Source organism: Oryctolagus cuniculus, chromosome X (genome assembly GCF_964237555.1).
Source record: "Oryctolagus cuniculus chromosome X, mOryCun1.1, whole genome shotgun sequence".
Taxonomy (NCBI): Eukaryota; Metazoa; Chordata; class Mammalia; order Lagomorpha; family Leporidae; genus Oryctolagus; species Oryctolagus cuniculus.
The window spans coordinates 51,200,575-51,224,590 of record NC_091453.1 but is presented as its reverse complement, the minus strand read 5'-3'; the positions used below and the strand labels follow the sequence as shown (position 1 = coordinate 51,224,590).

The following is a 24,016-nucleotide window of genomic DNA, read 5'->3' as shown; positions in this document are numbered from 1 at the left end:
AATTTGCATCTCCCCAGTAATCAACCAAGTTAAGACTTCTTTTCATGTTTGCTGGCCATTTAGTTATCTTCTTTTGTGAAATGTCCACTCTATTATTAGTATCATCATCATACTTGTATATTTGTAGGCTTGTAAAGTGCCACAACTATTTTTGCTAAGATGATGAAACGTAGATAATCTTCTAAAAATTAAAACTACTCCTTGTCAAAACACTGATTAGTCTCTTAGCTACAGGTTACTTCTTGGGAAGCTACATTCCTTCACCCTTTCTGAGTTACATATGGTCTGGATTTTAATCCTCACTACTGAAATATTCATGATGTCCAAAGCAAGTCATTTTCCTCTATGGATTTATTTTAACCTACAAAAGGGATTGGCCTGCTTTTTCAAGTTCTTTATAGCCTTCATATCCTAAAGATCTTCTATCCCCACATATATTCTTCTGTTAAATTCCGCACTTCCTAAACCCTGCCACCACCATCCCATCCTCCCATCTTAAAATTCCATTGCCTTTCTCTCATTCTAAATGTCTTACCTCTTTGAGTTTTTCATCACAGAGATCCAGCATGGATTGAGAAATTTGAGTCAATGAGTGCTTTGGCCCTACAGAGGAACAGTAAGAAATGGGATCATTAAAAATGGGAAACAAGAACTGCTAATAGCTTGCTATCCTCTTAACCCATTTACTTAAGAACCTTGGGGTAGGTGTTTTATGCAGCAGTTAAGTTACCTGCATTCCAATATTAGAGTGCCTGGTTCAAGTTCTGGATACTCTGCTTCCCATCCAGCTACCTGCTTGAGTCCCTGTCACCTACACAGGATACTGGGATTGAGTTCTAGCCTCCTAACTTTGCCTTGGCCCATCCCTAGCTGTTGTAGGCATTTGGAAAGTGAATCAGAAGATGGGTACTTATTCTGTCTGTCTCTCTGTATGTGCATGTATGTATGTATGTGTGTAGGTGTGTTTACCTTTCAAATAAATAAACTTTGAAAAATACAACTATCCCTTATGAGAAACAAATTAGGGCAGTCATCAGCAGAGTATAGGAGATAGATCAGACAGTTGAGTATTTTCTGAAGGTCTTTATAGGAATTTCAGGAAAACTATAGTAGTAGTCTGAAATGTAATAGAGATTCTTTTGTAACAAAGGCTATTCTGCTTCCAATTCAGCTTTTTGCTAATGTACATCCTGTAGATAGCAGGTGAAGGCTAAAAGTACTTGGGGTCACTGCTACCAGCATGAGAGACTTGGACTGAGTTCCAGGCTCTTGAATTTGGCCCGCCCCTGCCCTGGCTGTTCCTTGCATTTGGAAAGTGTAATCAGTGGGTAGAACCCAACTACTTGAGTCATTATTGCTGCCTCCCAGGGTCTACTTAGTAGGAAGCTAGAGTCAGAAGTCAGATATACAATCCAGGTATCTTAATTGCTTAGCTGAATAAATGCCTGCCTTAGTCACAATATTTTTACTAGCCAGCAATTCCAACTATTTGCATCCAGTATCCTTTACTAGGTTACCTTCCTGTCTTTTTGTTTTGGTGTTCCCCAGAGCCTTCACCTTAGCCTTATTCTTAAGTACCAATTATTTATTTGAGCATCAATTTGTTTATTCACTCAAAAATGTTTGACTATCAATGACACATTCAATGACAGGAATATAAAGAAAAACAGGAGCCAGAACTGTGGCATAGCAGGTAAACCCGCCACCTGCAGTGCCGGCATTCCACTGGGCACAGTTCAAGTTCCATCTACTCAATTTCCAATCCACCTCCTTGCTAATGTGCCTGAGAAAGCAATGGAAGATGACTCAAGTGCGTGGGCCCCTGCACCCATGTGGGAGACCTGGAAGAAGCTTCTGGCTTTCAATCAGCCCAGCCCTGGCTGTTATGGCCATTTGGGATGTGAACCAGCGGATGGAAGATCTTTCTCTTTCCCTCTGTCTTCCCTCTCTGTAACTCTTTCAAATAATAAATAAAGAAGTCCTTAAAAACAAAAAGAAGGGGCTGGTGCTGTGGGTTAAAGCCCTGGCCTGAATTCTCTATCCTGCTTTTCAGCCAGGCAGAAATTAGGGTGCCAGTTCGAGACCCGGGTGCTCCTCTTCTGATCCAGCTCTCTGCTATGGCCAGGGAAAGCAGTGGAGGATGGCCCAAGTCCTTGGGCCCCTGCACCCGCGTGGGAGACCTGGAAGAACTTCTGGCTCCTGGTTTCAGATAGATGCAGCTCTGGCCATTGTGGCCATATGGGGAGTGAAAGAGCGGATAGAAGACCTCTCTCTCTCTGCCTCTCCTTCTATCTCTGTGTAACTCTTGACTTTCAAGTAAATAAATAAACCTTTAAAAAAACTATTTTATTTATTTCAAAGGCAGAGTGACAGAGAGAGAGGTAGACAGACAGAGAGAGAGATCTTCCATCTGCTGATTCACTCCCCAAAAGGCTAGAACAGCTGATGCTGGACCAGCTGACCGCCAGGAGCACAGAACTCTATCCAGATCTCCCACATGAGTGGTAGTGATCCAAGTACTTGGGACAGCCTCTGCTGCTTTCCCAGGTGCATTAGCAGAGAGCTGGATTGCAAATGAAGTAGTTGGGATTCAAACAGGATGCCTGTGTTGCAGGTGGTGGCTCAATCCACTAAGCCACAATATTGGTCCCATGAGGGTACTTCTAAACGCTCACAGAAAAATGGAATTAAGTGGCTGGCACTGGGGCATAGCAGATAAAGCCACTGCCTGCAGTGCTAGCATCCCATATGGGTACCAGTTCCAGTCCTGGTTGCTCTATTTTGGATCCAGCTCTCTGCTAATGCACCTGGGAAAGCAGTAGAAGTTGGCCCAAGTGCGTGAGCCCCTGCACTCATGTGGGAGACCTAGAAGAAGCTCCTGACTCCTGGCTTCAGATGGGCCCAGCTCCAGCCACTGTGGCCATCTGGGAAGTGAACCAGTGGATAGAAGACCTGTCTTTCTCTCTGCCTCTGCCTCTCTGTAACTCTGCCTTTCAAATAAACAAATAAATCTTTGGAAAAAAAGGGAATTCATTAAAAAATTTTTTAAAATGGAATCAAAAATTTTGCATTTTTAAACTAATCCATTTTTTAACAAAAAAACTTATTGCATTTATTTGAAATGTGACAGAGATGGGGTGAAACAGAGAGAAAGATATCTTCCATCACTGGTTCACTCCCCAAATGGCAACAATGGCCAAGGTATTCTAGATGCATTAGCAGGGAGCTGGATTGGAACCAAAAACAGCCAGTACTCGAACTGGTACCAGTGTCACAGGTGGTAGCTTAACTGCTGTGCCACAATACTGGTCCAAAAAATAAGTTTATTTTGTTGCAAAATTTTTTGAAATCCATGCATTTTCTCATAATATGCACTTTCCGCGAACTTTCTGAAGATACCTCATATATTTCTGGCACTCTGCTAGTCCTTGGGAAAATAAATATAAGTAAGACACAGTCTCTCTAGGAGGACACAAAGTCAGATGTATAAATAACTATGCCATAACAATAACAATTATGAAAGTTGATTTAATTTTTCTGGGGGAGGTACGGAGAATAGAAAAATGGTTATTTTGAGTAATCTGCTTAGTCTTTTTTTTGATCAGTCTTTATGAAGAAATACAAAATGTTCTGGAAATACAAGTGGAAATTTACCACTGAAGGGAAGAAAGCATTACAGAAAGAGGACAAAGACTATAAAGAGATATGATGGTGGGGCCGGCGCCATGGCTCACTTGGTTAATCCTCTGCCTGTGGCGCCAGCATCCCAAATGGGCGCCTGTTCTAGTCCCGGTTGCTCCTCTTCCAGTCCAGCTCTCTGCTGTAGCCTAGAAAAGCAGTGGAGGATGGCCCAAGTGCTTGGGCGCCTGCACCCACATGGGAGATCAGGAAGAAGCACCTGGCTTCTGGCTTCAGATCGGCATAGCTCCGGCTGTAGCGGCCATTTGGGGAGTGAACCAATGGAAGGAAGACCTTTCTCTCTGTCTCTCTCCCTCACTGTCTAACTCTATCTGTCAAATAATAATAATAAAAAAAAGAGATATGATGGCACAGGATTTAGTACACAACAGTGAAGGTGGCAAAAATCTATTTTGGGTGTGGGAGCCAGTCACTGGAGATGAGACTAAATAAATGGGTTGGGCTTGCTTGTAAAAGATTTTAAAATCTAGGTACTACTTCTATGGTACCATGTTTACAGATAGAAAAATTAAGGAGGCTATGAATTTAAACAACTTGCCCATGGTAAGTCATTTAGTAAGTGGAAGAGCCATGACTCATACTCTGTCTATATTCTGAATCCCTACACTTACATGACTGTGAACAAGGAGGCAACTGGAAACTGGCACATTTAATCCTTTATATGCGGAAGCTGAATTATTTCTGCTCTTTTAAGACCCAGAAATAGTGGCCAGCGTCGTGACAGAGTGGGTTAAGCCACTGCCTGCAATGCTGGCATCCCATATCAGAGTAGTAGTTTGAGTCTGGCTGCTCCACTTCCTTCCGATCCTGCTCCCTGCTAATGTGCCTGGGAAAGCAGTGGAAGATGGTCCAAGTGTTTGGGCTCCTGCCCCCATATGGGAGATTTGGATGACATTCCAGGCTCCTGGATTCAGCCTGAACCAGCCCTGGCTGTTGCAGCCATTTGAGGAGTGATCCAGTGGATGTAAGATCTCTCTTTCTCTATGTATCTCCCTTTCTCTCTCTGTTATTCTGCCTTTCAAAATAAACAAATCTTTAAGACTCATATTTCTTCCTCCTTATCATTCTAGCTTTGAGCAAAATGGACATAATAATAGCCCCTTTAACAAATATATAGATCAAAGATTCACACACAGCAAATCTGGTGACAAACACATACTCTGCACAGGTTCCATTTCCACTGAATGCCTCTGTCTATTTACCTAGGCTCACTTCTTCTGCTCACTACTCTTCATCCAACTATTTCAATAGATAAACTGAGAATATATTAAAGATTAAACAGTAGGAATAAAAAGAAGCAACATTTAAAGAGGGCTTCAAAAAGTTTATGGAAAATTCACATTATCTTTGAATTCCAGTTTCTACAACCTTTTTGAAGACTCCTCATATTAAATGACTGAAAATATACTCATTTCATACCCCTTAATGCACTAATACATTGCAGTTCTTTAAGTCAGCCCAATGTAGTCTGAATTAAGGACAGTAAATGATAAACATCTGAAAGGTGGTGATGACCTTCATAGATGATTCTTACCATTGTAGGTTGCACTGTTTTTCACAATGAGTTCCAAATGCTCTCTGAATTCTTCCCGAGATGGATAAAGGCGTTTACGCACATTTTCACGGAGTGTTTGTAGGTCCATTGGTCGGGTAATAATTTTGTAGTAGTCCTTCACAACCTTGGCATTGACTGGAGTGTGAAAAGGGTACGTCTGTGCAAACAAAAACCAGCACCACTCATGAGCAAAAATTTACCAGAGAAAATTCCTGAAGACTCTCTCACATCTTACCTCTCTACGTTTCTATCAACTCTCAAAGGAGTATTTCCAGGTTGGAGTAGGTCTTTTGTTCTCTACTAAACTGTTAAACAACAATAACCACCACTACCACCACCACCACCACCACCACCTACATCCCAAAGAATTAGGAGTTCCAGGTACCTTGGGTTATAAACTACTACTCCATCTGAACTAAGACAGAACAAGGGGCCTTGTCATCCTTACTGTAGCTATCCAATGCAGTGACTCACATTTGGAAGATCTCTCATGTCATTGATGATAGACTCCAAGATGGATGACAATGTCACCATAGGATCTGTCCGGCGCCGGTGGATGGACTTATGAGGTCTCTAAAGAGAAACAAGAAATCAGAATGCTTTTTTACATCCAAAACCAAACATTTTCTAAATAGACAAACATATTTTAGAAATCTTGTAAAGAACAGAACACCTAAGTTCTCTGGGGGAAGGCCAAAAGGCAGAATCAAGTCTGTCAGAGCCACATTACAGAAAGCCAGGGGAATCAATGAGAATTAACTTGATCAGAGGACAGCAATGCAGATACTCACATTCAGATAGTCACAATGAACAGTGGTTCCAACCCGCCGTTTCTTCTTGGGAGGAAGCTGCTGTTTAGGGAACTTGAGAACCAGTGACTTTCTGCGAACCTCATCCGCACTGCAATCAATAACACTTTTCTTAGCGTAGAGCAACTATTTCCAGATCCCAGAAAAAAAAAGCAACTACACTGAAAAAGCCCAAGTACCTGAGCATGAGCCCATGGTGGGGGCAAGGGAAACCGAATCAAGGCCAGATATCACCCTATAAGGTTCAGATCAGGCAAGGTCTTAGGGGATTCTCCAAATTAATAAAGAACTACCCAAGTCACAACTTTACCTTAGTTTTCTATTTGGAAGGTAAGAGAACTAGGCTAATGGAATTTTTTTTTTTTAAATTTTACTTATTTGTTTGAGAGGGAGAGAGACAGAGAAATCTTCCATCCTCTGGTTCATTCCCCAGACAGCCACAATGGCCAGGGCTGGGCCAGGTGGGAGCCAGGAGCTTTATCCAGGTCTCCTGTGTGGGCACAGGGGCCTAGGCCATCTTCTGCTGCTTTCCTAGCAACATTAGCAGGCAGCTAATGTATCTAGTGAAGTGAAGCAGCCAAAGCTTGAACTGGTGGCCCACAAGGGTGCTCCACTGCAGACAGTGGCTTAACCCACGTGCCACAGCACCAGCCTCTAAACAATTTTGAGAATTCTTCTAGCTAAACATGTATCTTAGAATTAAAGGGCCAGTCGCTTCTCATCCTTTTGGCTAAGATCAAGTGTAGAATTAAAGGGCTAGGAAACTCAACTCATTCAGAATGAAATTTAGAAATTCATTAAAAACCAGTTTGAAATAAAAACCAATCTGGGTTTCCTTCAATCATTGAAGACCATCAACTTCTTGCCTTCCACTGTAAGAGATCAAGATATTAAATTTCCTTTTCTAATGAGCTTCAAAAAACATTACTATTACAGATAACTGATCAATTAGTAAGGATGGAATAAAGAACCTAAAGCTGAATACAAATAGGAATAAATTAATCTAAATATATCAAAATTATTTTTAAATTACACACACAGAAAGAATTAATTCAAATATATTTTGGGGGCCAACATTGTGGCATAGCAGGTAAAGCTGCCGCCTGTTGCACTGGCATCAAGTATGGGTGCCAGTTTGAGTCTCGGCCGCTCCACTTCCAATCCAGCTCCCTGTTAAACCTGGGAAAGCAGGGGAGGGTGGTCTAAATACCTGGGCCCCTACACCCATGTGGGAAACCCAGGAGAAGCTCCTGGCGCCTAGCTTTGGATCAGCCCAGCTCCAGCCATTGCAGTGAAATGGCAGATACCTCTCTGCAACTCTGCCTTTCAAATAAATAAATCTTTATAAATATATACAAATAACATATGTGTGTGTGTGTATATATATATATATATATGCATAAAACAGAACATAATGTTCTGAGTACACAACTTGTGCACGTAGTCCAAGGATAACACACTAAAAAAATTCTTGAGGGATGGGCATTGTGACGCAGCAAGTTCAGCTGCCACTTGGAATGTCTGCATCCCCTATCAAAGTGTCTGGTTAAGTCTCAAGTAATGCACACTTCCCATCTTGTTCCCTGTTAATAACGCACCAAGTAGGCACTGGATAACGGCCCAGGTACCTGGTTTCCTGCCTGTCATGTGGGAGACACAGATGAAGTTCCTCGCTCCTGGCTTTGGCATTGCCTAGCCCTAGCTGTCGTAGGTATTTGGGAAATGAACCAGTAGATGGATATAGCTCTCTGTGTCATTCTTTCAAATAATTAACTAACGAAATACATAAATAAATAAAATCTTTAAAAAACAGACTTCCTTTCAAAATAAAAACCACCTTGAATCTACTTTATACATCTATTTTGGTAGTGTCATGAGTATAGCAATTATTTTTCCATTGCAATTTAAAGGTATTTTTATATTTTCGTATTTTCTTGTATATATTTTAATTAGTTTTTAAGATTCAATGTGGGGGCCGGTGCTGTGGCACAGCAAATTAACGCCCTGGCCTGAAGCACCAGCATCCTACATGGGTGTGGGTTCAAGACCCGGCTGCTCCACTTCTGATCCAGCTCTCTGCTATGGCCTGGGAAAGCAGTGGAGGATGGCCCAAATCCTTGGGCCTCTGCACCCACGTGGGAGACCCAGAAGTCCTGGCTCCTGGCTTCGGATTGGTGCAGCTCCGGCCGTTGTAGCCAATTGGGGAGTGAACCAGCAAATGGAAGACCTCTCTCTCTGTCTCTCCTCTCTCTGTGTAACGCTTTCAAATAAATAAATAAGTAAAAAAGATTGAATGTGATTTGTAAATACGATTCCAAGAACCTAATGATATTCCCTTCCTCTATCCCTCTATCCTTTTTTTTTTTTTTTTTTTTTTTTTTAGTTTTTGAGATAAAAAGTATTTTTAAAATATTTCTTTTAAAGGCAGAAAGAATTATCTCCTTCACCATCGCCTGCTCTCTCCCAGGGTGTACATTAGCAGGAAGTTGGAATTTTGAGCATAGCCAGGACTCAAATCCAGGCACTCTGATATAGAATGAGGGTATCCCAAGCAACATCTTAACTTCTACACCAAATGCCTGTTCCTTGGTATAGCAACACTACTTTGTACTTATCATTGGACAGAGTAAATTAATTATCATATTGATGCTAGGAATTAGAAAAAAAGGATACAAATATGAAATGAAGGAGAAGAAGGAAGAAATCTGTAGATATAATTTGAAATGGAGGTTAAAAAAATGGAGGTAAAGTTGTACCTTAAAGTATGTTATTTCCTAGCTCTGTCCACAAAACAGCCTAGAAGCAATGACATCTCAGTGGCAATGAGTATATCTAATGCCTAGATTTTTGTTTCTAAATACCATACCCTGGTAAGAAGATTTGGACTCCTTGATGAAATGGTCAAGTCTAGGTATGGAACAAGAAAAGTTCAAGGACAGTCTGTAACACCTGTGTCAGAAAGCAAGAAAGTTCTCAAAGATTTATAGTTCGGGGCCAGTGCTGTGGCCTAGCAAATAAAGCCACTGCCTACAGTGCCAGCATCCTAAATGGGCACAGGTTCAAGTCCCAGCTGCTCCACTTCCGACCCAGCTCTTTGCTATGGTCTAGGAGAGCACAAGAGATGGCCCAAGTCCTTGGACCCCTGCACTGATGTGGGAGACCTGGAAGACCTGGAAGAAGCTCCTGGCTTCAGATCAGCACAGCTCCAGCCATTACGGCCATCTGGAGAGTGAACCAGTGGATGGAAGACCTCTCTTTCCCTTTCTGTCTCTCTGCAACTATGCTTTTCAAATAAATAAATTTTTAGAAAAAAGATTTGTAGGTCACCTCAAAAAAACGTAGAATCTACCTTGTAGGAATCAAATTTGGGACATTATCTTATCATCAAAATTAACAATGTTAATGAATTATATTAAATTTACAAAGGAAAGAATTTCAGAATATAGAGTAATACTTAAAAGGGAGAGGGAAAAAATTCTTATTTTATAATAAAATGCCAGCTAAAATACAACACTAGAATCAGAAAAACCACTATTTTTTAATCTCAGGGAAATAAGTGAGTCAGGCAACAATCATTAACAAACGCAAAAATTATGAAAGATTGTTAGGGAAAGGGATATACATTCACATGTTAGCAACAGAGAAAAACACAGCATTAGTTATAGGATAATCACGATAATCAAAATACTGGGAAAACTTAACATTATGTACTTCCTGATGTGGTACAACAAACTACATGATATCACTTACATATGATATTAAATGTCTTCCCCAAAACACTTTATCTGAATCTACTCAATGAGAAAACAGTAAGACAAATCCAGAATATGGGAAACTTTCATTCTGCACTGACTGCATTCTTCAAATGATTTATTGTTAGACAAAACATAAAATATGGAAAGGACAGTTCTAGATTAAGATTTGTTGTGGTGGGGCCGGTGCTGTGGCACAGTGGGTTAATGCCCTGGCCTGCAGCACCGGCATCCCATATGGGTGCCGGTTCGAAACCCGACTACTCCACTTCCCATCCAGCTCTCTGATATGGCCTGGGAAAGCAGTAGAAGATGACCCAACTCCTTGGGCCCCTGCTGCACGTGGGAGACCTGGAAGAAGCTCCTGCCTCCTGGCTTCGGATTGGCACAGCTCCAGCCATTGCGGCCAATTGGGGAGTGAACCAGTGGACCTAAGATGTCTCTCCTTCTCTGTAACTCTGCCTTTCAAATAAATAAAAATCTTGGGACCAGTGCTGTGGTGTAGCAGGTAAAGTTGCCACCTGCAGTGCCAGCATCCCATAGGGGCACGGGTTCTAGACCCAGCTGCTTCACTTCCAATCCAGCTCTCTGCTGAGGTCTGGGGAAGCAGTAGAACATGGCCCAAGTTCTTGGGCCCCTGCACCCACATGGGAGACCCAGAAGAAGCTCCTGACTCTGGCTTCAGATCAGCCCAGCTCCGGCCATTGTAGCCATTTAGGGAGTGTACCAGCAGATGGAAGATCTGTCTCTGTCTCTGCCTCTCTGTAACTCTGCCTTACAAATAAATAAATAAATCTTTTAAAAAAAGAAAATTAAAATAATGATTCAATACATTTAAATGTTTGAACTAGATCTAGATATTAGAGAATTAATCTTACTTTCCTTACATGTATTATGTGCATTACATGTTTTATATTACTATGTAATTACATGTATTTTGTATATGAAATACATGTATTACATAATACATAGTATTATGTTGTTATATCCTTATTCTTAGAGAAAATGCATACCAAAAAATTTAGGAGAGGGGACCGGTGCTGTTGCATAGCAGGTAAAGCTACTGCTTGCAGAGTTGGTATCCCACATGGGCACTGGTTCCAGTCCCTGCTGTTCCACTTCTGATCCAGCTCCCTGATAATGTGCCTGGGAAAGCAGCGGAAGATGGTCCAAGTTCGTGGGCCCCTGAACCCATGTGGGTACCAGGAGGAAGATCCTGGCTTCTGGCTTCTGATAGGCCCAGCTCTGGCCATTGCAGCCATTTGGGGAGTGAACAAGCAGATGGAAGACCTTTCTCTCTCTGTCTCCCCCTCTCTCTGTAACTCTGCCTTTCAAATAAATGAATAATTCTTAAAAAAAAAAAAAGATAATGAGGAAAACAAAGCTATTAAAAAAATTTAGGAGGGAAATGTTATAGTGTTTTTAACTTCCATCTAGTCCAGCAAAAAAAAAAAGTTTAAGGTATATAAAGATAAAGCAAATGAGGCAAAATGTTAACTGGAATAGTATACAATATGTTTTTCTTTTTTTACATGTTTTCAACTTTTCTAAAGGTTTACAATTTTCAAACTAGTAAGGGAAAAAAATTTTAACCGTCTCTATTTTGTTATCTATTATAAACTCTATGAGGGCAAGGAGACATGCATAAGGATTATTTGTCTCTTCATTCTTTTGGGATGGTCCACTATCAGAACACTCTGAGATTAGGGACTTTGCAAATACTGAGTAGGCCATGAAGTAGTATAGGAAAAGTGAATTAACATCTATTGAACAACTATGTATTACAGGAACTGTACTCTTTTATAGTCTTTCTTTTATCTTTTTTTTAAAGATTTATTTATTTATTTATTTAAAAGTCAGTGTTAGAGGGAGGGAGAGACAGAGAGAGAGAGAGATCCTCCATCTGTCAGTTCACTCCCCAGATGACCACAAGAGCTGAGGCTGGACTAGGCCAGAGCCAGGAGCCAGGAGCCCAAGCACTTGGACCATCTGCTGCTGCTTCTCCCAGGCCATTAGCAGAGTTGGATTGGAAGTGGCACAGCTGGGACTCAAACTGGCATCCATATGGGATGCAGGCATCTCAGGCAAGGCTTTGTCCACAATGCTAGCTCCTTATTTCATTGTCTTAACTACTTTGTTAAGAGCACTTTTATCTCGTAACTAAGGAAACTAAGACTCAGAACAAAGTTATGTAAGGGCTGGTCTTGTGGTGCGAAGTAAGACTTCTGGCATCCCCCAACTGGAGTGCTGATTTAATTCCCAGCTGCTCTGCTTCCAAATCAGCTCTCTGCTAATGTATCTGGGAAAGCAATGGATGATGGCCCAAATACCTGGGATCCTGCCACCCACATGAGAGACTCAAAGTTCCAAGCTCCTGGCTTCAGCCTGGCCCAGCCCCAGACATTGCAACCATTCAGGCTATGAACAAGTGCATGGAAGCTCGTTCACTCTCTCAGTAAGCCAGCAGGTGGAGGACCTCTGTGTATGTCTCTCCCCCTATCTCTCTGTCATTCTGTCTTTCAAATAAACAGAACAAATCTTAAAAAAGAAAGAAAAATTAGGTAGTACATCTAAGGGCAACAGGCACAACCAGAATTATTAAGGGAAATCCATCAAAGCTTCTGTAACCTCAGTTCTACTTTGGAGAACATATCCCATCTGCCCCTGCCACCCACCAATATCACCAACCTCCAACAGCTCTCCCCTGCACCACTTCCTATTTCTCACCTCTCAATTAGCTGTTTCCCCAAGACAATCTTGGTCCCTTCAACCTTGATAAGTTCTTCATTATCATTATGAATGACTGTCTTTTCCAACTCTTCCTCCTGCTCCTCTGTCATGGCAACAGGGTTGGAAGGTGGAGCGTTTGTTTGATAATAGAGGGGGCAAAATTTGTTTGTCCTCATGTGCCCAATTGCACCACATGCACCACATTTCAGCTGCAAAAGAAAAGGTATCAACATATCAGAGGTAAGCAGTTAGCAAGGCCGGGGAGAAACAAGGAGAGCTTCAGAACTTTTGCTCAAACAGAACTGTTATGCCCCTATCAACCAGAAGCCACTGGACAAAACACATGTACAAGGAGGACACATGAAAAACAAAATGAAATCTATAGAGACTAAACGTTCCTTTGAAAATCAAGTAAGGAAGAAAAGGTATACTCCAAATCTAAGTTATAAAGCTTGGGACACTCACACCCTATCAGAATGTTTGGTTTCAGTACCAGCAATTCTGATTCCAATCCAGGTTTCTGCTAATCTGCCCAAGAGGCAGCAGATGATAGTTCAAAGTGCTTAGGTCCTTGCTACCCATATGGGAAACCTGGATGGAGTTTCTGACTCCTGGTTTTGGTCTAGTCCAGCCCTGACTGTTGAAGGCCTTTAGGGGAGTGAACCAGTGAATCGAAGATCTCTGTTTCTCCCTCTCTCTGTCACCCTGCCCTTCAGCTCTGCAACTGAGTGACTCGGGTAAACTAGACCTCCGTTTACCTGGAAAATGGGGCCAATACTATATCACATTTACCTAATATCACACATTAAGTGGGGAACATTAAAATACTGACTTCAATATATGTTAATAACAGCACTTAACATTTCCTGCATATTTTACAGTTCATAAAGTACTTCCCATCATTTACTGCAACGTTATGAGACAGGTATTTTATAGAAAGAGAAAACAGGTTGAGAGGTTAAGGTCAAAGTGCTATCAAGTAACAGAACTAGAACCTAATCTAGAGCTTCTGTTTCCAAGTTTATGGCCCTTTGCAGTGTACCACAGTTGCCTCATCTAATGATATACAATGCAGTCACAATGGACAGCACTATCTAAAAATTCAAAGTTATGCAAAAACAACCTGTGTGGTTTATTTTTGTTGCTTCTTTTAACATGTATAATTTTCTAAAAGGTGGGTGTATATGACTGGGTGTTTGATGCAATGGATAAGACACTGTTTGGGACACTCACGTCCCATGTAATAGTGCTTGGATTCAAGTCTTAGCTCTGCTTCCGATTGCAATTTCCTGCTAGTATGCACTCTGTGAAGCAACAGGTAATAGCTCAAGTAACTGAATCCCTGCCACCCTTATGGGAGACCCAGATTGAGTTCCCAGATCCTGGCTTTGACCTGGCCCAGCCCCAGCTATTATAGACATTTACAGAGTAAACTAGCAGATCTATTTCTTTGTCTACTTCTCTCTTTCTCTGTCCTTCAAATAATAAAATAAAAACACTAAAAATAGGGCCAGTGTTGTGTTGCACCAAGTTAAGCCACTCCCTGCAGCATTGGCATCCCAAATCAGAGCACAGCTTTGTGTCCTGGATGCTCCACTTGCAATCCAGCTACCTGCCAATGCACCTGGGAAAGAAACAAAAGATGGCTCAGATACTTGGACCCTTGGCCAACTTTATGGGAAACCCAGATGGAATTCCTGGCTCCTGGCTTTGGCCTGCCCCAGCCTTGGCCATTATGGCTATTTGTAGAATGAACCAGCAGATAGAAGATCTCTCTCTGCCTTTCAAATAAAAAATAGAAATATTTAAAAATATTAAAAATAAATCTTTAAAAAAAAAAAAGGTGTATGAGGGGCTGGTGCTGTGGCACAGCAGGTTACTGCCCTGGCCTGAAGCACTGGCATCCCATATAGGCACCGGTTCTAGTCCCGGCTGCTCCACTTCCCATCCAGCTCTCTGCTATGGTCTGGGAAAGCAGTGGAAGATGGGCCAAGTCCTTGGGCCCCTGCACCCCCGTGGCTTTGGTGTAGCGCTGGCAGTTGCAGCCAACTGGGGAGTGAACCAATGGACAGAAGACCTTTCTCTCTCTGTCTCTCCTCTCTTTGTAACTCTGACTTGCAAATAAAAATAAATAAATCTTAAAAAAAAAGAGAAGGTGTATGAGGGACAGGCATCGTGGTACAATGAGTTAAACAACTATTTGGGATACCCACATCCCACACTGCATTGCCTAGTTTGAGTCCCAGCTACTTTACGCTTCCAATTCAGCTTTCCACTAATGCGCCTGGGGAGGCAGCAGATGATGGTCCAACTGCCTGGGTTCCTGCCACCCATGTGGGAAAAGTAGATGCAGTTCCTGGCTCCTGGCATCGTTGTCTGGCTGTTGCAGGCATTTGGGAAATGAGCCAAAGTATGGAAGATCTCTCTTTCTATCCCTCTTTCAAATAAATAAATACGTATTTAAATAAAATAAAGGTATACACAGACACAGACACAGACACACGGGCATACATGTAAAAATATCCACCAAGGGACGGCACTATGGCACAGCAGTTAAGCCACTGCTTGTGATAGTACCATCCCTTATAACAGTGCCAGTGAGTCCCAGATGCTCAGCAAAGGATCCAACTCCCTGCTAATGAAGCTTGGAAGGCAGCAGATGATAGCCCAAGTGCTTGGGCCCCTGCTACCCATGTCAGACACCCAGAAAGAGTTCCTGGCTTCTGGTTTTGGCCTGGCCCAGATCTGGCTGTTGCAGCTATTTAGGAAGTGAACCGGCAGATGGAAGATCTGTCTCAGAGCGTCTAACTTGCAAATAAGTAATTCTTAAAAAAAAAATCCACCAAACCTATCTCAGTTCCTAGAAAATATTTCAAGCAAAGTATAAATGAAACCCAATGGGACCAATGGCACCAGACTGGGTTTGGTGTTGTTGGTACCACTCACACTAATAGTGATAACACCCAAGTAGCCAAATAAATTCAAACTAGCTTTCCATAATACTGTCCTCATTCCCACTAAGGTACAATGTCAAAAGCTATGGAAAACGTCCAATTTCTCCCTTTCCTTTGTTTGTTGTTATCATGCCACATTATACTTACTTTCAGGTCAGGACGCTCCTTCATTTTTTTGGGTTTCTTCTCAGGAGGACCCTTAAGTTTCTCCTTCTCCTGGTTCCTCTTAAGCCGTCTCAGTTGCTCTTGAATCCTTCGCCGTTCTTTTCGCATCTCTTCTCGATGCTGTTCGTCAAAAAGGGCAAATTTTCGACTGAATAATGGGGGGAAAGAAATCATAGCACCATAAGCAATCTTAGACCAAAAAAAGTTTTCATGACAGCTAAAATCTCAGAACTAAAAATCATCCATTCAGGCAGAAACAAAAGGAGCTACCAGCCATTCCCACCTCCCCAATCTGTCCTCTATTTGCAGAGAGGCGCCTCTCAGAGTAAGTCCTGAATAATCTTTAAGATTTTTGCAAACCAGGGGTGGCACTATGGTGCAGTGGGTAAAGCCAGGGCCTTTGATGTGGCATTTCAGACAGGCACCAGTTTGAGTACCAGCTACTCCATTTCTGATCTAGCTCCCTGCTAACGTGCCTAGGAAAGCAGCAGATGATAGCCCAAGTGCTTGGGGCCCTGCCACCCATATGGGAGATCCAAAGAAGCTCCTGGCTCCTAGCTTCAGCCCAGCCCTGCCCTGGTCATTGCAGCCATTTGGGAAGTGAAATAGTGGATTGAAGATTTTTCCCTCTCTCTGTAACTCTTTCAAATAAAATAAGCCAAAGGAAAGTTAGTTCCCAGTTATCACAAACATCCAGGAACAACTGTGCCAAATACTACAACCCAAGTAACCCTCCCTGACCCCATCCCTCACATTATTACTTTTTAAAGATTTATTTATGAGGCCAGTGCTCTGGTGTAGCAGGTAAAGCCACCGCTTGCAGTGCTGGCATCCCACATGGGTGCCAGTTTGAGACCTGGCTGCTTCACTTCGATCCAACTCTCTGCTATGGCCTGGGAAAGCAGTAGAAGTGGCCCAAGTCCTTGGGCCCCTGTACCCCTGTGGGAGACCCAAAAGAAGCTCCTGGTTCCTGGCTTCGGATCGGCACAACTCCGGCCCCTGCCGGAAGATGGAAGACCTCTCTCTCTAACTCTGACTTTCAAATAAATAAATTAATTAAAAAAAATTTACTCAGGGCCGGCACTATGGCCTCCCTCTGTGGTGCTGGTCTAAGTCCCGTCTGCTCTACTTCTTTTCCAACTCCCTGCTAACGAGCCTGAAAAGGCAGCAAAGATGACCCAAGTCCTTGGGACCCTGTCACCCATGTGGGAGATCCAGAAGAAGCTTCTGGCTCCTGGCTTCAGCCTGCCCCAGCCCTGGCCATTGCAGCCATCTGGGAAGTGAACTAGTAGATGGAAGATCTCTCTTTCTCTTGCTCTCAGTCCTTCTATATAAGTCAGCCTTTAAAAAATAAATAAAAATGAAAAAAAAAATCTTTTAAAAGACACCGCTTAGGACACCTGCATCCCATATCAGATTATCTGGGTTTGAGGCCAGATATGTGAAGCCCTGTCACCCACATGGGAGACCTAGACTGAGTCTCTGGCTTTAGCCTGGCCTAGACCCAGATGTTGAGGGCATCTGGGAGCTTTGTGTCTGCCTATTTTTCTTGTTGCTTTTCAAAATAAATAAGTAAATAATAAATAAAAGTGGTGAATCAAACCTACATGAATTCTTCATCTTTCGTGGTCCGTATGCGCACATAGGCGTCAATAACAGATGGTTTTCGGACGGTCTCACAGCGAACATACTCTTTTCCCTCCTCATCTCGAAACGTACGATAAATCTTGAGACAACGACCAGTGGCAGAGGAGTTGAGGCTAGTCACAGAAGCTGTGTCATCATCTCTGTGATTGTTTCCTGATGCTGCTGAGCCTGCTGCTGTAAGGCAGAAAAATATTTCCAAACATTTCTCCCTACCACCCAAACAGCAGTAGTCTTGGGTAGAGTAGAGGCGTCGTAGTTCAACAAGGTACTAAACTATGATTCTACAGAAACCACTGAAGACACCACTAGCCCCAGGAGGACACTGATTTGTCCTTTCCTGGCTTCATTTTACTACTGCCAATATCCCTGTTTTACAAGTACAAAAAGTTCTGAAAGAACCTCTTTCTCTTTGCTACAAAGGACAGAGGAGCAGTAGCTATAATATTCTGATTCCTCTGAAGAACAGGGCAATAGTAAAGGCCAAACATGAACTAGCTGATGATCACATTAAACAGCAACCCAAAAAGCACTTAGGGGGAAATTACACCTAAGAATCAAAGTCTTAAGGTTCAAATATGCCTCTCAAACTTTAATATGGGGCTGGTGCCATGCGCAGTAGGCTGATCCTCCACTTGCGGCATTGGCATCCCATATGGGCGCTGGTTCGAAACCTGGCTGCTCCACATCTGATCCAGCTCTCTGCTGTGGCCTGGGGAAGCAGTAGAAGATGGCCCAAGTGCTCGGGCCCCTGTACCCATGTGGGAGACTGGGAGGAAACACCTGGCTCCTGGCTTCAGATCAGCACAGCTCCGGCCGTTGCGGCCATTTGGGGAGTGAACCAATGGAAGGAAGACCTTTCTGTCTCTCCCTCTCACTGTCTGTAACTCTACCTCTCCAATAAATAAATAAAATCTTTTAAAAAAACTTTTATATGAATAGGAATCACCTGGAAATCTTAAAATGTAGATCCTAATTCAGTAGGTCTACAGTGAGGCCTGAAATTCCATAGACCCAACAAACTCCCACATGATGTAGATACTGTGGTCTAGAACCACTAAGCAAAGACCTAGCGGACCACACTGGTAGAAGCGGTCTATTCTAACAAAGTAAACATGATAATGATATTAAACAAAATGTTTACAGTGAGAAGAAAACAAAAGGAAGACACTGTGAATGAGAATAATCACCTTTAGTCTTTATCCTCTCTCTCAGTATCTACATCCAATTTTCAACTGCATTCTTGACATCTATACTCAGCAAAGTTATTGGGAACTTCAAACTCTACACATTACACATTCTCTTTTTAAACTTGCTGTGTCTCTAAAATTTATTTAATCAAAGGTACCAACATCTTTTTACTAAGCCCAGAGTGAAATAAGAAGATTACTCTCATTTTTCCCCATTTTATTCTCAGAGTACATATGCCAATGCAATTCAATCCTTTATCATCACCCCTATTTATCAACTTCTGTAATTTTTGATGGTTTTTAACTTTTTAGATATTGCTTTTGAGAATCTTCTGAAAACTATGCATCTTCTCAGAAAATGCACATTTGCACTGAATTTTACATGTAATTTCAGAGGGCTTAAGGACAACTCTCTACACTCATTGACGGGTTCTGCATTATTTTTTTTTTTTTTGACAGGCAGAGTGGACAGTGAGAGAGAGAGAGACAGAGAGAAAGGTCTTCCTTTGCCGTTGGTTCACCTTCCAATGGCCGCCGCGGCCGGCGCACTGCAGCCGGCGCACCGCGCTGATCCGATGGCAGGAGCCAGGAGCCAGGTGCTTTTCCTGGTCTCCCATGGGGTGCAGGGTCCAAGCACCTGGGCCATCCTCCACTGCACTCCCTGGCCACAGCAGAGAGCTGGCCTGGAAGAGGGGCAACCGGGACAGAATCCGGCGCCCCGACCAGGACTAGAACCCGGTGTGCCGGCGCCGCTAGGCGGAGGATTAGCCTAGTGAGCCGCGGCGCCGGCCCGGGTTCTGCATTTTAACCTTTACCCTCTGGAATGAATTCCCAGAAAGTTCATTTGAAGTACAGCACCAATAGCCCTGGCTTGGCCAGGCACCTGACACAGACAGAGGCAGTAGTGGATTACCAACATCTCTTCAATTTATTCCTCAGAGATAAGCCCAGTCCAGTTTGTAGGAATCTCTCTACCTCATCAATACTAATCCCCTACTACTTTTACCTCCAGCTTTGCCTCAGTTATGCTCTGAAGTTATTTATGCTCCTTTTCAAAATTTCACTTTTTCATCTGTGAAGAAACTACCCTCACCCAGTAGCATCCGCTGCAATTCCTTCCGCTCCTGCTCCTCCCGTTCACGTGATAGCTGAGAGCTGGTTTTCTTGTTCTGTAACATGTTTTCAATGTTCTTCCCCATTTCTTCAAAATCACTGTCTTCTGCGGAGCTGCTGTCTGTGTCAGTTGATAAGACTTCAGTTGATGACAAAACTCTTAAAAAAGAAACAATGTTAAATTAACATCAAGGGCAAGAGCAGACATAATGGCAAAGTGGGTAAAGCTGCTACCTGTGACATCAAATATTCCATACTGACGTCAGTTTGAGTCCCAGCTGCTCCACTTCTGTTCCAGCTGGTAACAGGTAACAAGTAACAGGTAACAAGAAAAACGGATGAAGATGGTCAGTGTTTGGACTACCACCACCTAGTGGGAGACCCAAATGAAGCTCTAGGCTCCAGGATCCTGGCTTCTGCTGAGTCCAGCCGTGGCCATTACAACCATCTGGGTAGTGAATCAGCAGATGGAAGATCTCTGTATCTCTCCCTCTCCATATATAACTTTCAAATAAATAAATCTTTCAAAAAATAAACATCAGGGGGCTGGCACTGTGGCATGGTAAATGGGACCGTCACATGCACTACCAGCATCCTATATGGGCACATGTTCGAGTCCTAGCTGCTCCGCTCCCAATCAAGCTCTCTGCTATGGCCTGGGAAAGCAGCAGAGGATAGCCTGGATCCTTGGGCCTCTGCACCCACTTGGGAGACCTGGAAGAGGCTCCTGGCTTCAGAATGGCACAGCTGTGGCTGTTGCGGCCATCTGGGGAGTGAACTAGAAGATGGAAGACCTCTTTCTCTCTCTCTCTGCCTCTCTGTAACTCTGCCTTTCAAATAAATAAATCTTTAAAAAAAATAAACACTGGGGGAATAATATGACATTATAGAAAGAGCTAAAGAAATATGGTTACAGGGCCGGCGCTGCGGCTCACTAGGCTAATCCTCCACCTTGCGGCGCTGGCACACCGGGTTCTAGTCCCGGTCGGGGCACCGGATTCTGTCCCGGTTGCCCCTCTTCCAGTCCAGCTCTCTGCTGTGGCCAGGGAGTGCAGTGGAGGATGGCCCAAGTGCTTGGGCCCTGCACCTGCATGGCAGACCAGGAGAAGCACCTGGCTCCTGCCATCAGATCAGCGCGGTGCGCCGGCCGCAGCGCACTGGCCGCAGCGGCCATTGGAGGGTGAACCAACGGCAAAGGAAGACCTTTCTCTCTGTCTCTCTGTCTACTCTGCCTGTCAAAAAAAAAAAAAAAGGAAGAAATATGGTTACAGACAAGAGAAGAAAATAGGAAAATCAACCTTATAAAGGCAAATTCAAAACCCACTAATGCAGGGGACTAGCGTTACGGCATAGCAGGTAAAGCCACCACCACCTGAGAATGCCAGTATCTCACATGGGTGCCGGTTCAAGTGCCAGCTATTCTATTTTCAATCCAGCTCCTTGCTAATGGCCTGGGAAAGCAGCAGCAGATGGCCCAAGTGCTTGTGCTCCTACACCCATGTGGAAGACTTGGATGAAGCTCCTGGTTTTGGCCTGGCTCAGGCCTGGCCATTGCGGCCATCTGGGGAATTAATCAGTGGATGGAAGACCTTTCTCCTTCACTCTGTCTCTCCTGCTCTCCCTGTAACCCAAACTTTCAAATAAATAAGTAAATAAATCTTAAAAAATCCATTAATGTATGGGGTCCTTAAAAGAAAAACTTTACAAGAGCCAGCACTGTGGCAAAGCAGGTTAAATTGCTGCCTCAAATACAGGCATTCCATATGGGTGCTGGTTTGAGACCTGGCTGCTCTATTTCTGATCCAGCTCCCTATTAATGTGCCTGGGAAAGTGGTGGAAGATGGCCCAAGTGCTCGGACCTCTGCACCCATGTGGGAAACCCAAATGAAGCTCCTGGCTTCTACCTCCCCTATCCCCTGCTGTTGTGGCCATTTGGAGAGTGAACCAACAGATAAATGATCTGTCTCTCCAACTCTTTCAAATAAATAAAAATAAATATGAAAAAATAAAACTTTGTAATGTTTTCCTAAGCATTCAAAAATGCAAGTTTATTCATTTTTAAAGACCTATTTTATTTATTGAAAGGCAGAGTTAAGAGAAACAGAGAGAGATCTTCCATCCACTGATTCACCTCCCAAAAGGCTACAATGGTGGAGGCTGGGCTAGGCCGAAGGCAGAATCCAGGAACTCCATTCAGGTCTGCCACATGGGTGGCAGGAGCCTAAGCACTTGGTCTATCTTCTGCTGCTTTCCCAAGCACATCAGTAGGGAGCCGGATCAGAAGTAAAGCAGCTGGAACTTGAACCAATTTGGGCAACCATCTGGAATGCCAGCATCACAGGCAGTAGCTTCAGTTGTTGTACAACACCACAACGCTGACCGCAATAAGGCAAGTTTAAAAAACTATAACTCTTGGGCCGGTGCCATGGCTCACTAGGCTAATCTTCCACCTGCAGCGCCAGCACACCAGGTTCTAGTGCCGGTCGGGGCGCCGGATTCTGTCCCGGTTGCCCCTCTTCCAGGCCAGCTCTCTGCTGTGGCCAGGGAGTGCAGTGGAGGATGGCCCAGGTCCCTGGGCCCTGTACCTGCATGGGAGAACAGGAAAAGCACCTGGTTCCTGGCTTCAGATCAGCGCAGTGCGCGGCCATTGGAGGGTGAACCAATGGTAAAAGGAAGACCTTTCTCTCTGTCTCTCTCTCTCTCACTGTCCACTCTATCTGTCCAAAAAAAAAAAAAAAAAAAAAAAACAAAACACCTATAACTCTTGGGGCTGGCGCTGTGGTGCAATGGGATAATGCCCTGCACTGAAGTGCCGACATCCCATATGGGCACCGGTTCTAGTCCCAGCTGCTTCTCTTCTGATCCAGCTCTCTGCTGTGGCCTGGGATAGCAGCAGAAGATGGCCCCAGTTCTTGGGCCCCTGCACCCATGTGGGAGACCCGGAAGAAGCTCCTGGCTCCTGGCTTCGGATCCACACAGCTCTGGCTGTTGTGGCCATCTGGGGAGTGAACGAGTGGATGGAGGACCTCTCTCTCTGTCTCTCTGTCCCTACCTCTCTCTGTAACTCTGACTTTCAAATAAACGAAATAAATCTTTAAAAAAAAAAAACTACAACTCTTTGAGAATTCCTGGAGAGAACTTGAGAAACAAATCAGTACATTAACCATTTTTAATATCATATTTCCATTTTCTCACAACTATGCCTTCAGAAAATAACCCTGTGGGGGCCGGCGCTGTGGCATAGTGGGTAAAGCTGTCACCTGTAGTGCCAGCATCCCATATGGGCACCGGTTCAAGTCCTGGCTTCTCTACTTTTGATCCAGCTCTCTGCTATGGCCTGAGAAAGCAGTATAAGATGGCCAAAGTCCTTGGGGCCGTGCACCCACATGGGAGTCCAAGAGGAAGCTACTGGCTCCTGGCTATGGATCAGCGCAGCTCCAGCCATTGCAGCAAATTGGGAAGTGAACCAGTGGATGGAAGACCTCTCTCTCTCTCTCTCTCTGCCTCTCCTCTCTCTGTGTAACTCCAACGTTCAAGTAAATAAATGAATCTTTAAAAAAAAAAAAAAAGAACTGTATCACTTGTCACCATTATTGTTAATTTTTCTTTTGACAGGCAGAGTGGACAGTGAGAGAGAGAGATAGAAAGGTCTTCCTTTACTGTTGGTTCACCCTCCAATGGCTGCTTGCGGCAGCACGCTGTGGGCAGCGCACCGCGCTGATCCAAAGCCAGGAGCCAGGTGCTTCCTCCTGGTCTCCCATGCAGGTGCAGGGCCCAAGCACTTGGGCCATCCTCCACTGCATCCCAGGCCACAGCAGAGAGCTGGACTGGAAGAGGGGCAACTGGGACAGAATCTGGCGCCCCAACCGGGACTAGAACCCAGTGTGACGGCGCCACAGGCGGAGGATTAGCCTATTGAGCCATGGCGCCAGCCCACTTGTCACCATTATTCTGGCCCTAGGCCAAAGTAGGTTCCAAGAGCTGCCATGGAACTTCCTTATAGCTCAAGCTTAGTACTTCTTGCCATTCAAAATCTTTACCAAGCTGCTTTGAAGGAAGCAGGTACTCTAGTGGTATCATTATAAAAATTATGACACTCAGCCTGACATCTCAAGATACCTGACCACCTCATGGTATTTTTAGGTGACAATCTATCTCTTCACTATAAAACTGTGTCTGGGAGGCCAGTGTTGTGGCATAGTATGTTAAGCTGCCACCTGAAACACCAGCATCCCATACGAGCATCAGTTCAAGTGCTGGTTACTCCACTTCTGATTCAGCTCCCAGCTAATGGGCCTGGGAAAGCAACAGAAGATGGCTCAAGTGCTTGGGATCCTGCCCTACCATGTGTGAGACCTGGATGGAATTCCAGGCTCCTGGCTTTGGTCTGGCCCAGCCTTGGCCC

General features: G+C 43.9%; 1 protein-coding gene across 14 annotated transcripts in view; it reads right to left on the bottom strand.

Moving 5' to 3' along the window:
• Positions 1 to 24,016, bottom strand: part of TAF1 (TATA-box binding protein associated factor 1) — a 115,246-nt gene that overhangs the window by 64,553 nt on the left and 26,677 nt on the right. For 10 of the 14 annotated variants that reach the window (XR_011385586.1, XM_051827188.2, XM_070067117.1 and 7 more), the window contains 8 exons: positions 19,592 to 19,770; positions 17,272 to 17,485; positions 15,647 to 15,812; positions 12,543 to 12,754; positions 6,046 to 6,154; positions 5,729 to 5,827; positions 5,234 to 5,411; positions 536 to 603 (listed from right to left, as the gene is read on the bottom strand). Coding sequence is in view for 13 of the 14 variants with exons in the window: in XM_051827188.2 (XP_051683148.1) it covers positions 536 to 603; positions 5,234 to 5,411; positions 5,729 to 5,827; positions 6,046 to 6,154; positions 12,543 to 12,754; positions 15,647 to 15,812; positions 17,272 to 17,485; positions 19,592 to 19,770 (1,225 nt within the window). In the remaining variant the exon portion in view is untranslated. The remainder of the gene's footprint in view (positions 1 to 535; positions 604 to 5,233; positions 5,412 to 5,728; positions 5,828 to 6,045; positions 6,155 to 12,542; positions 12,755 to 15,646; positions 15,813 to 17,271; positions 17,486 to 19,591; positions 19,771 to 24,016) is intronic. The other 4 variants (XM_051827190.2, XM_070067115.1, XM_070067112.1 and 1 more) reach the window with 1 other exon arrangement.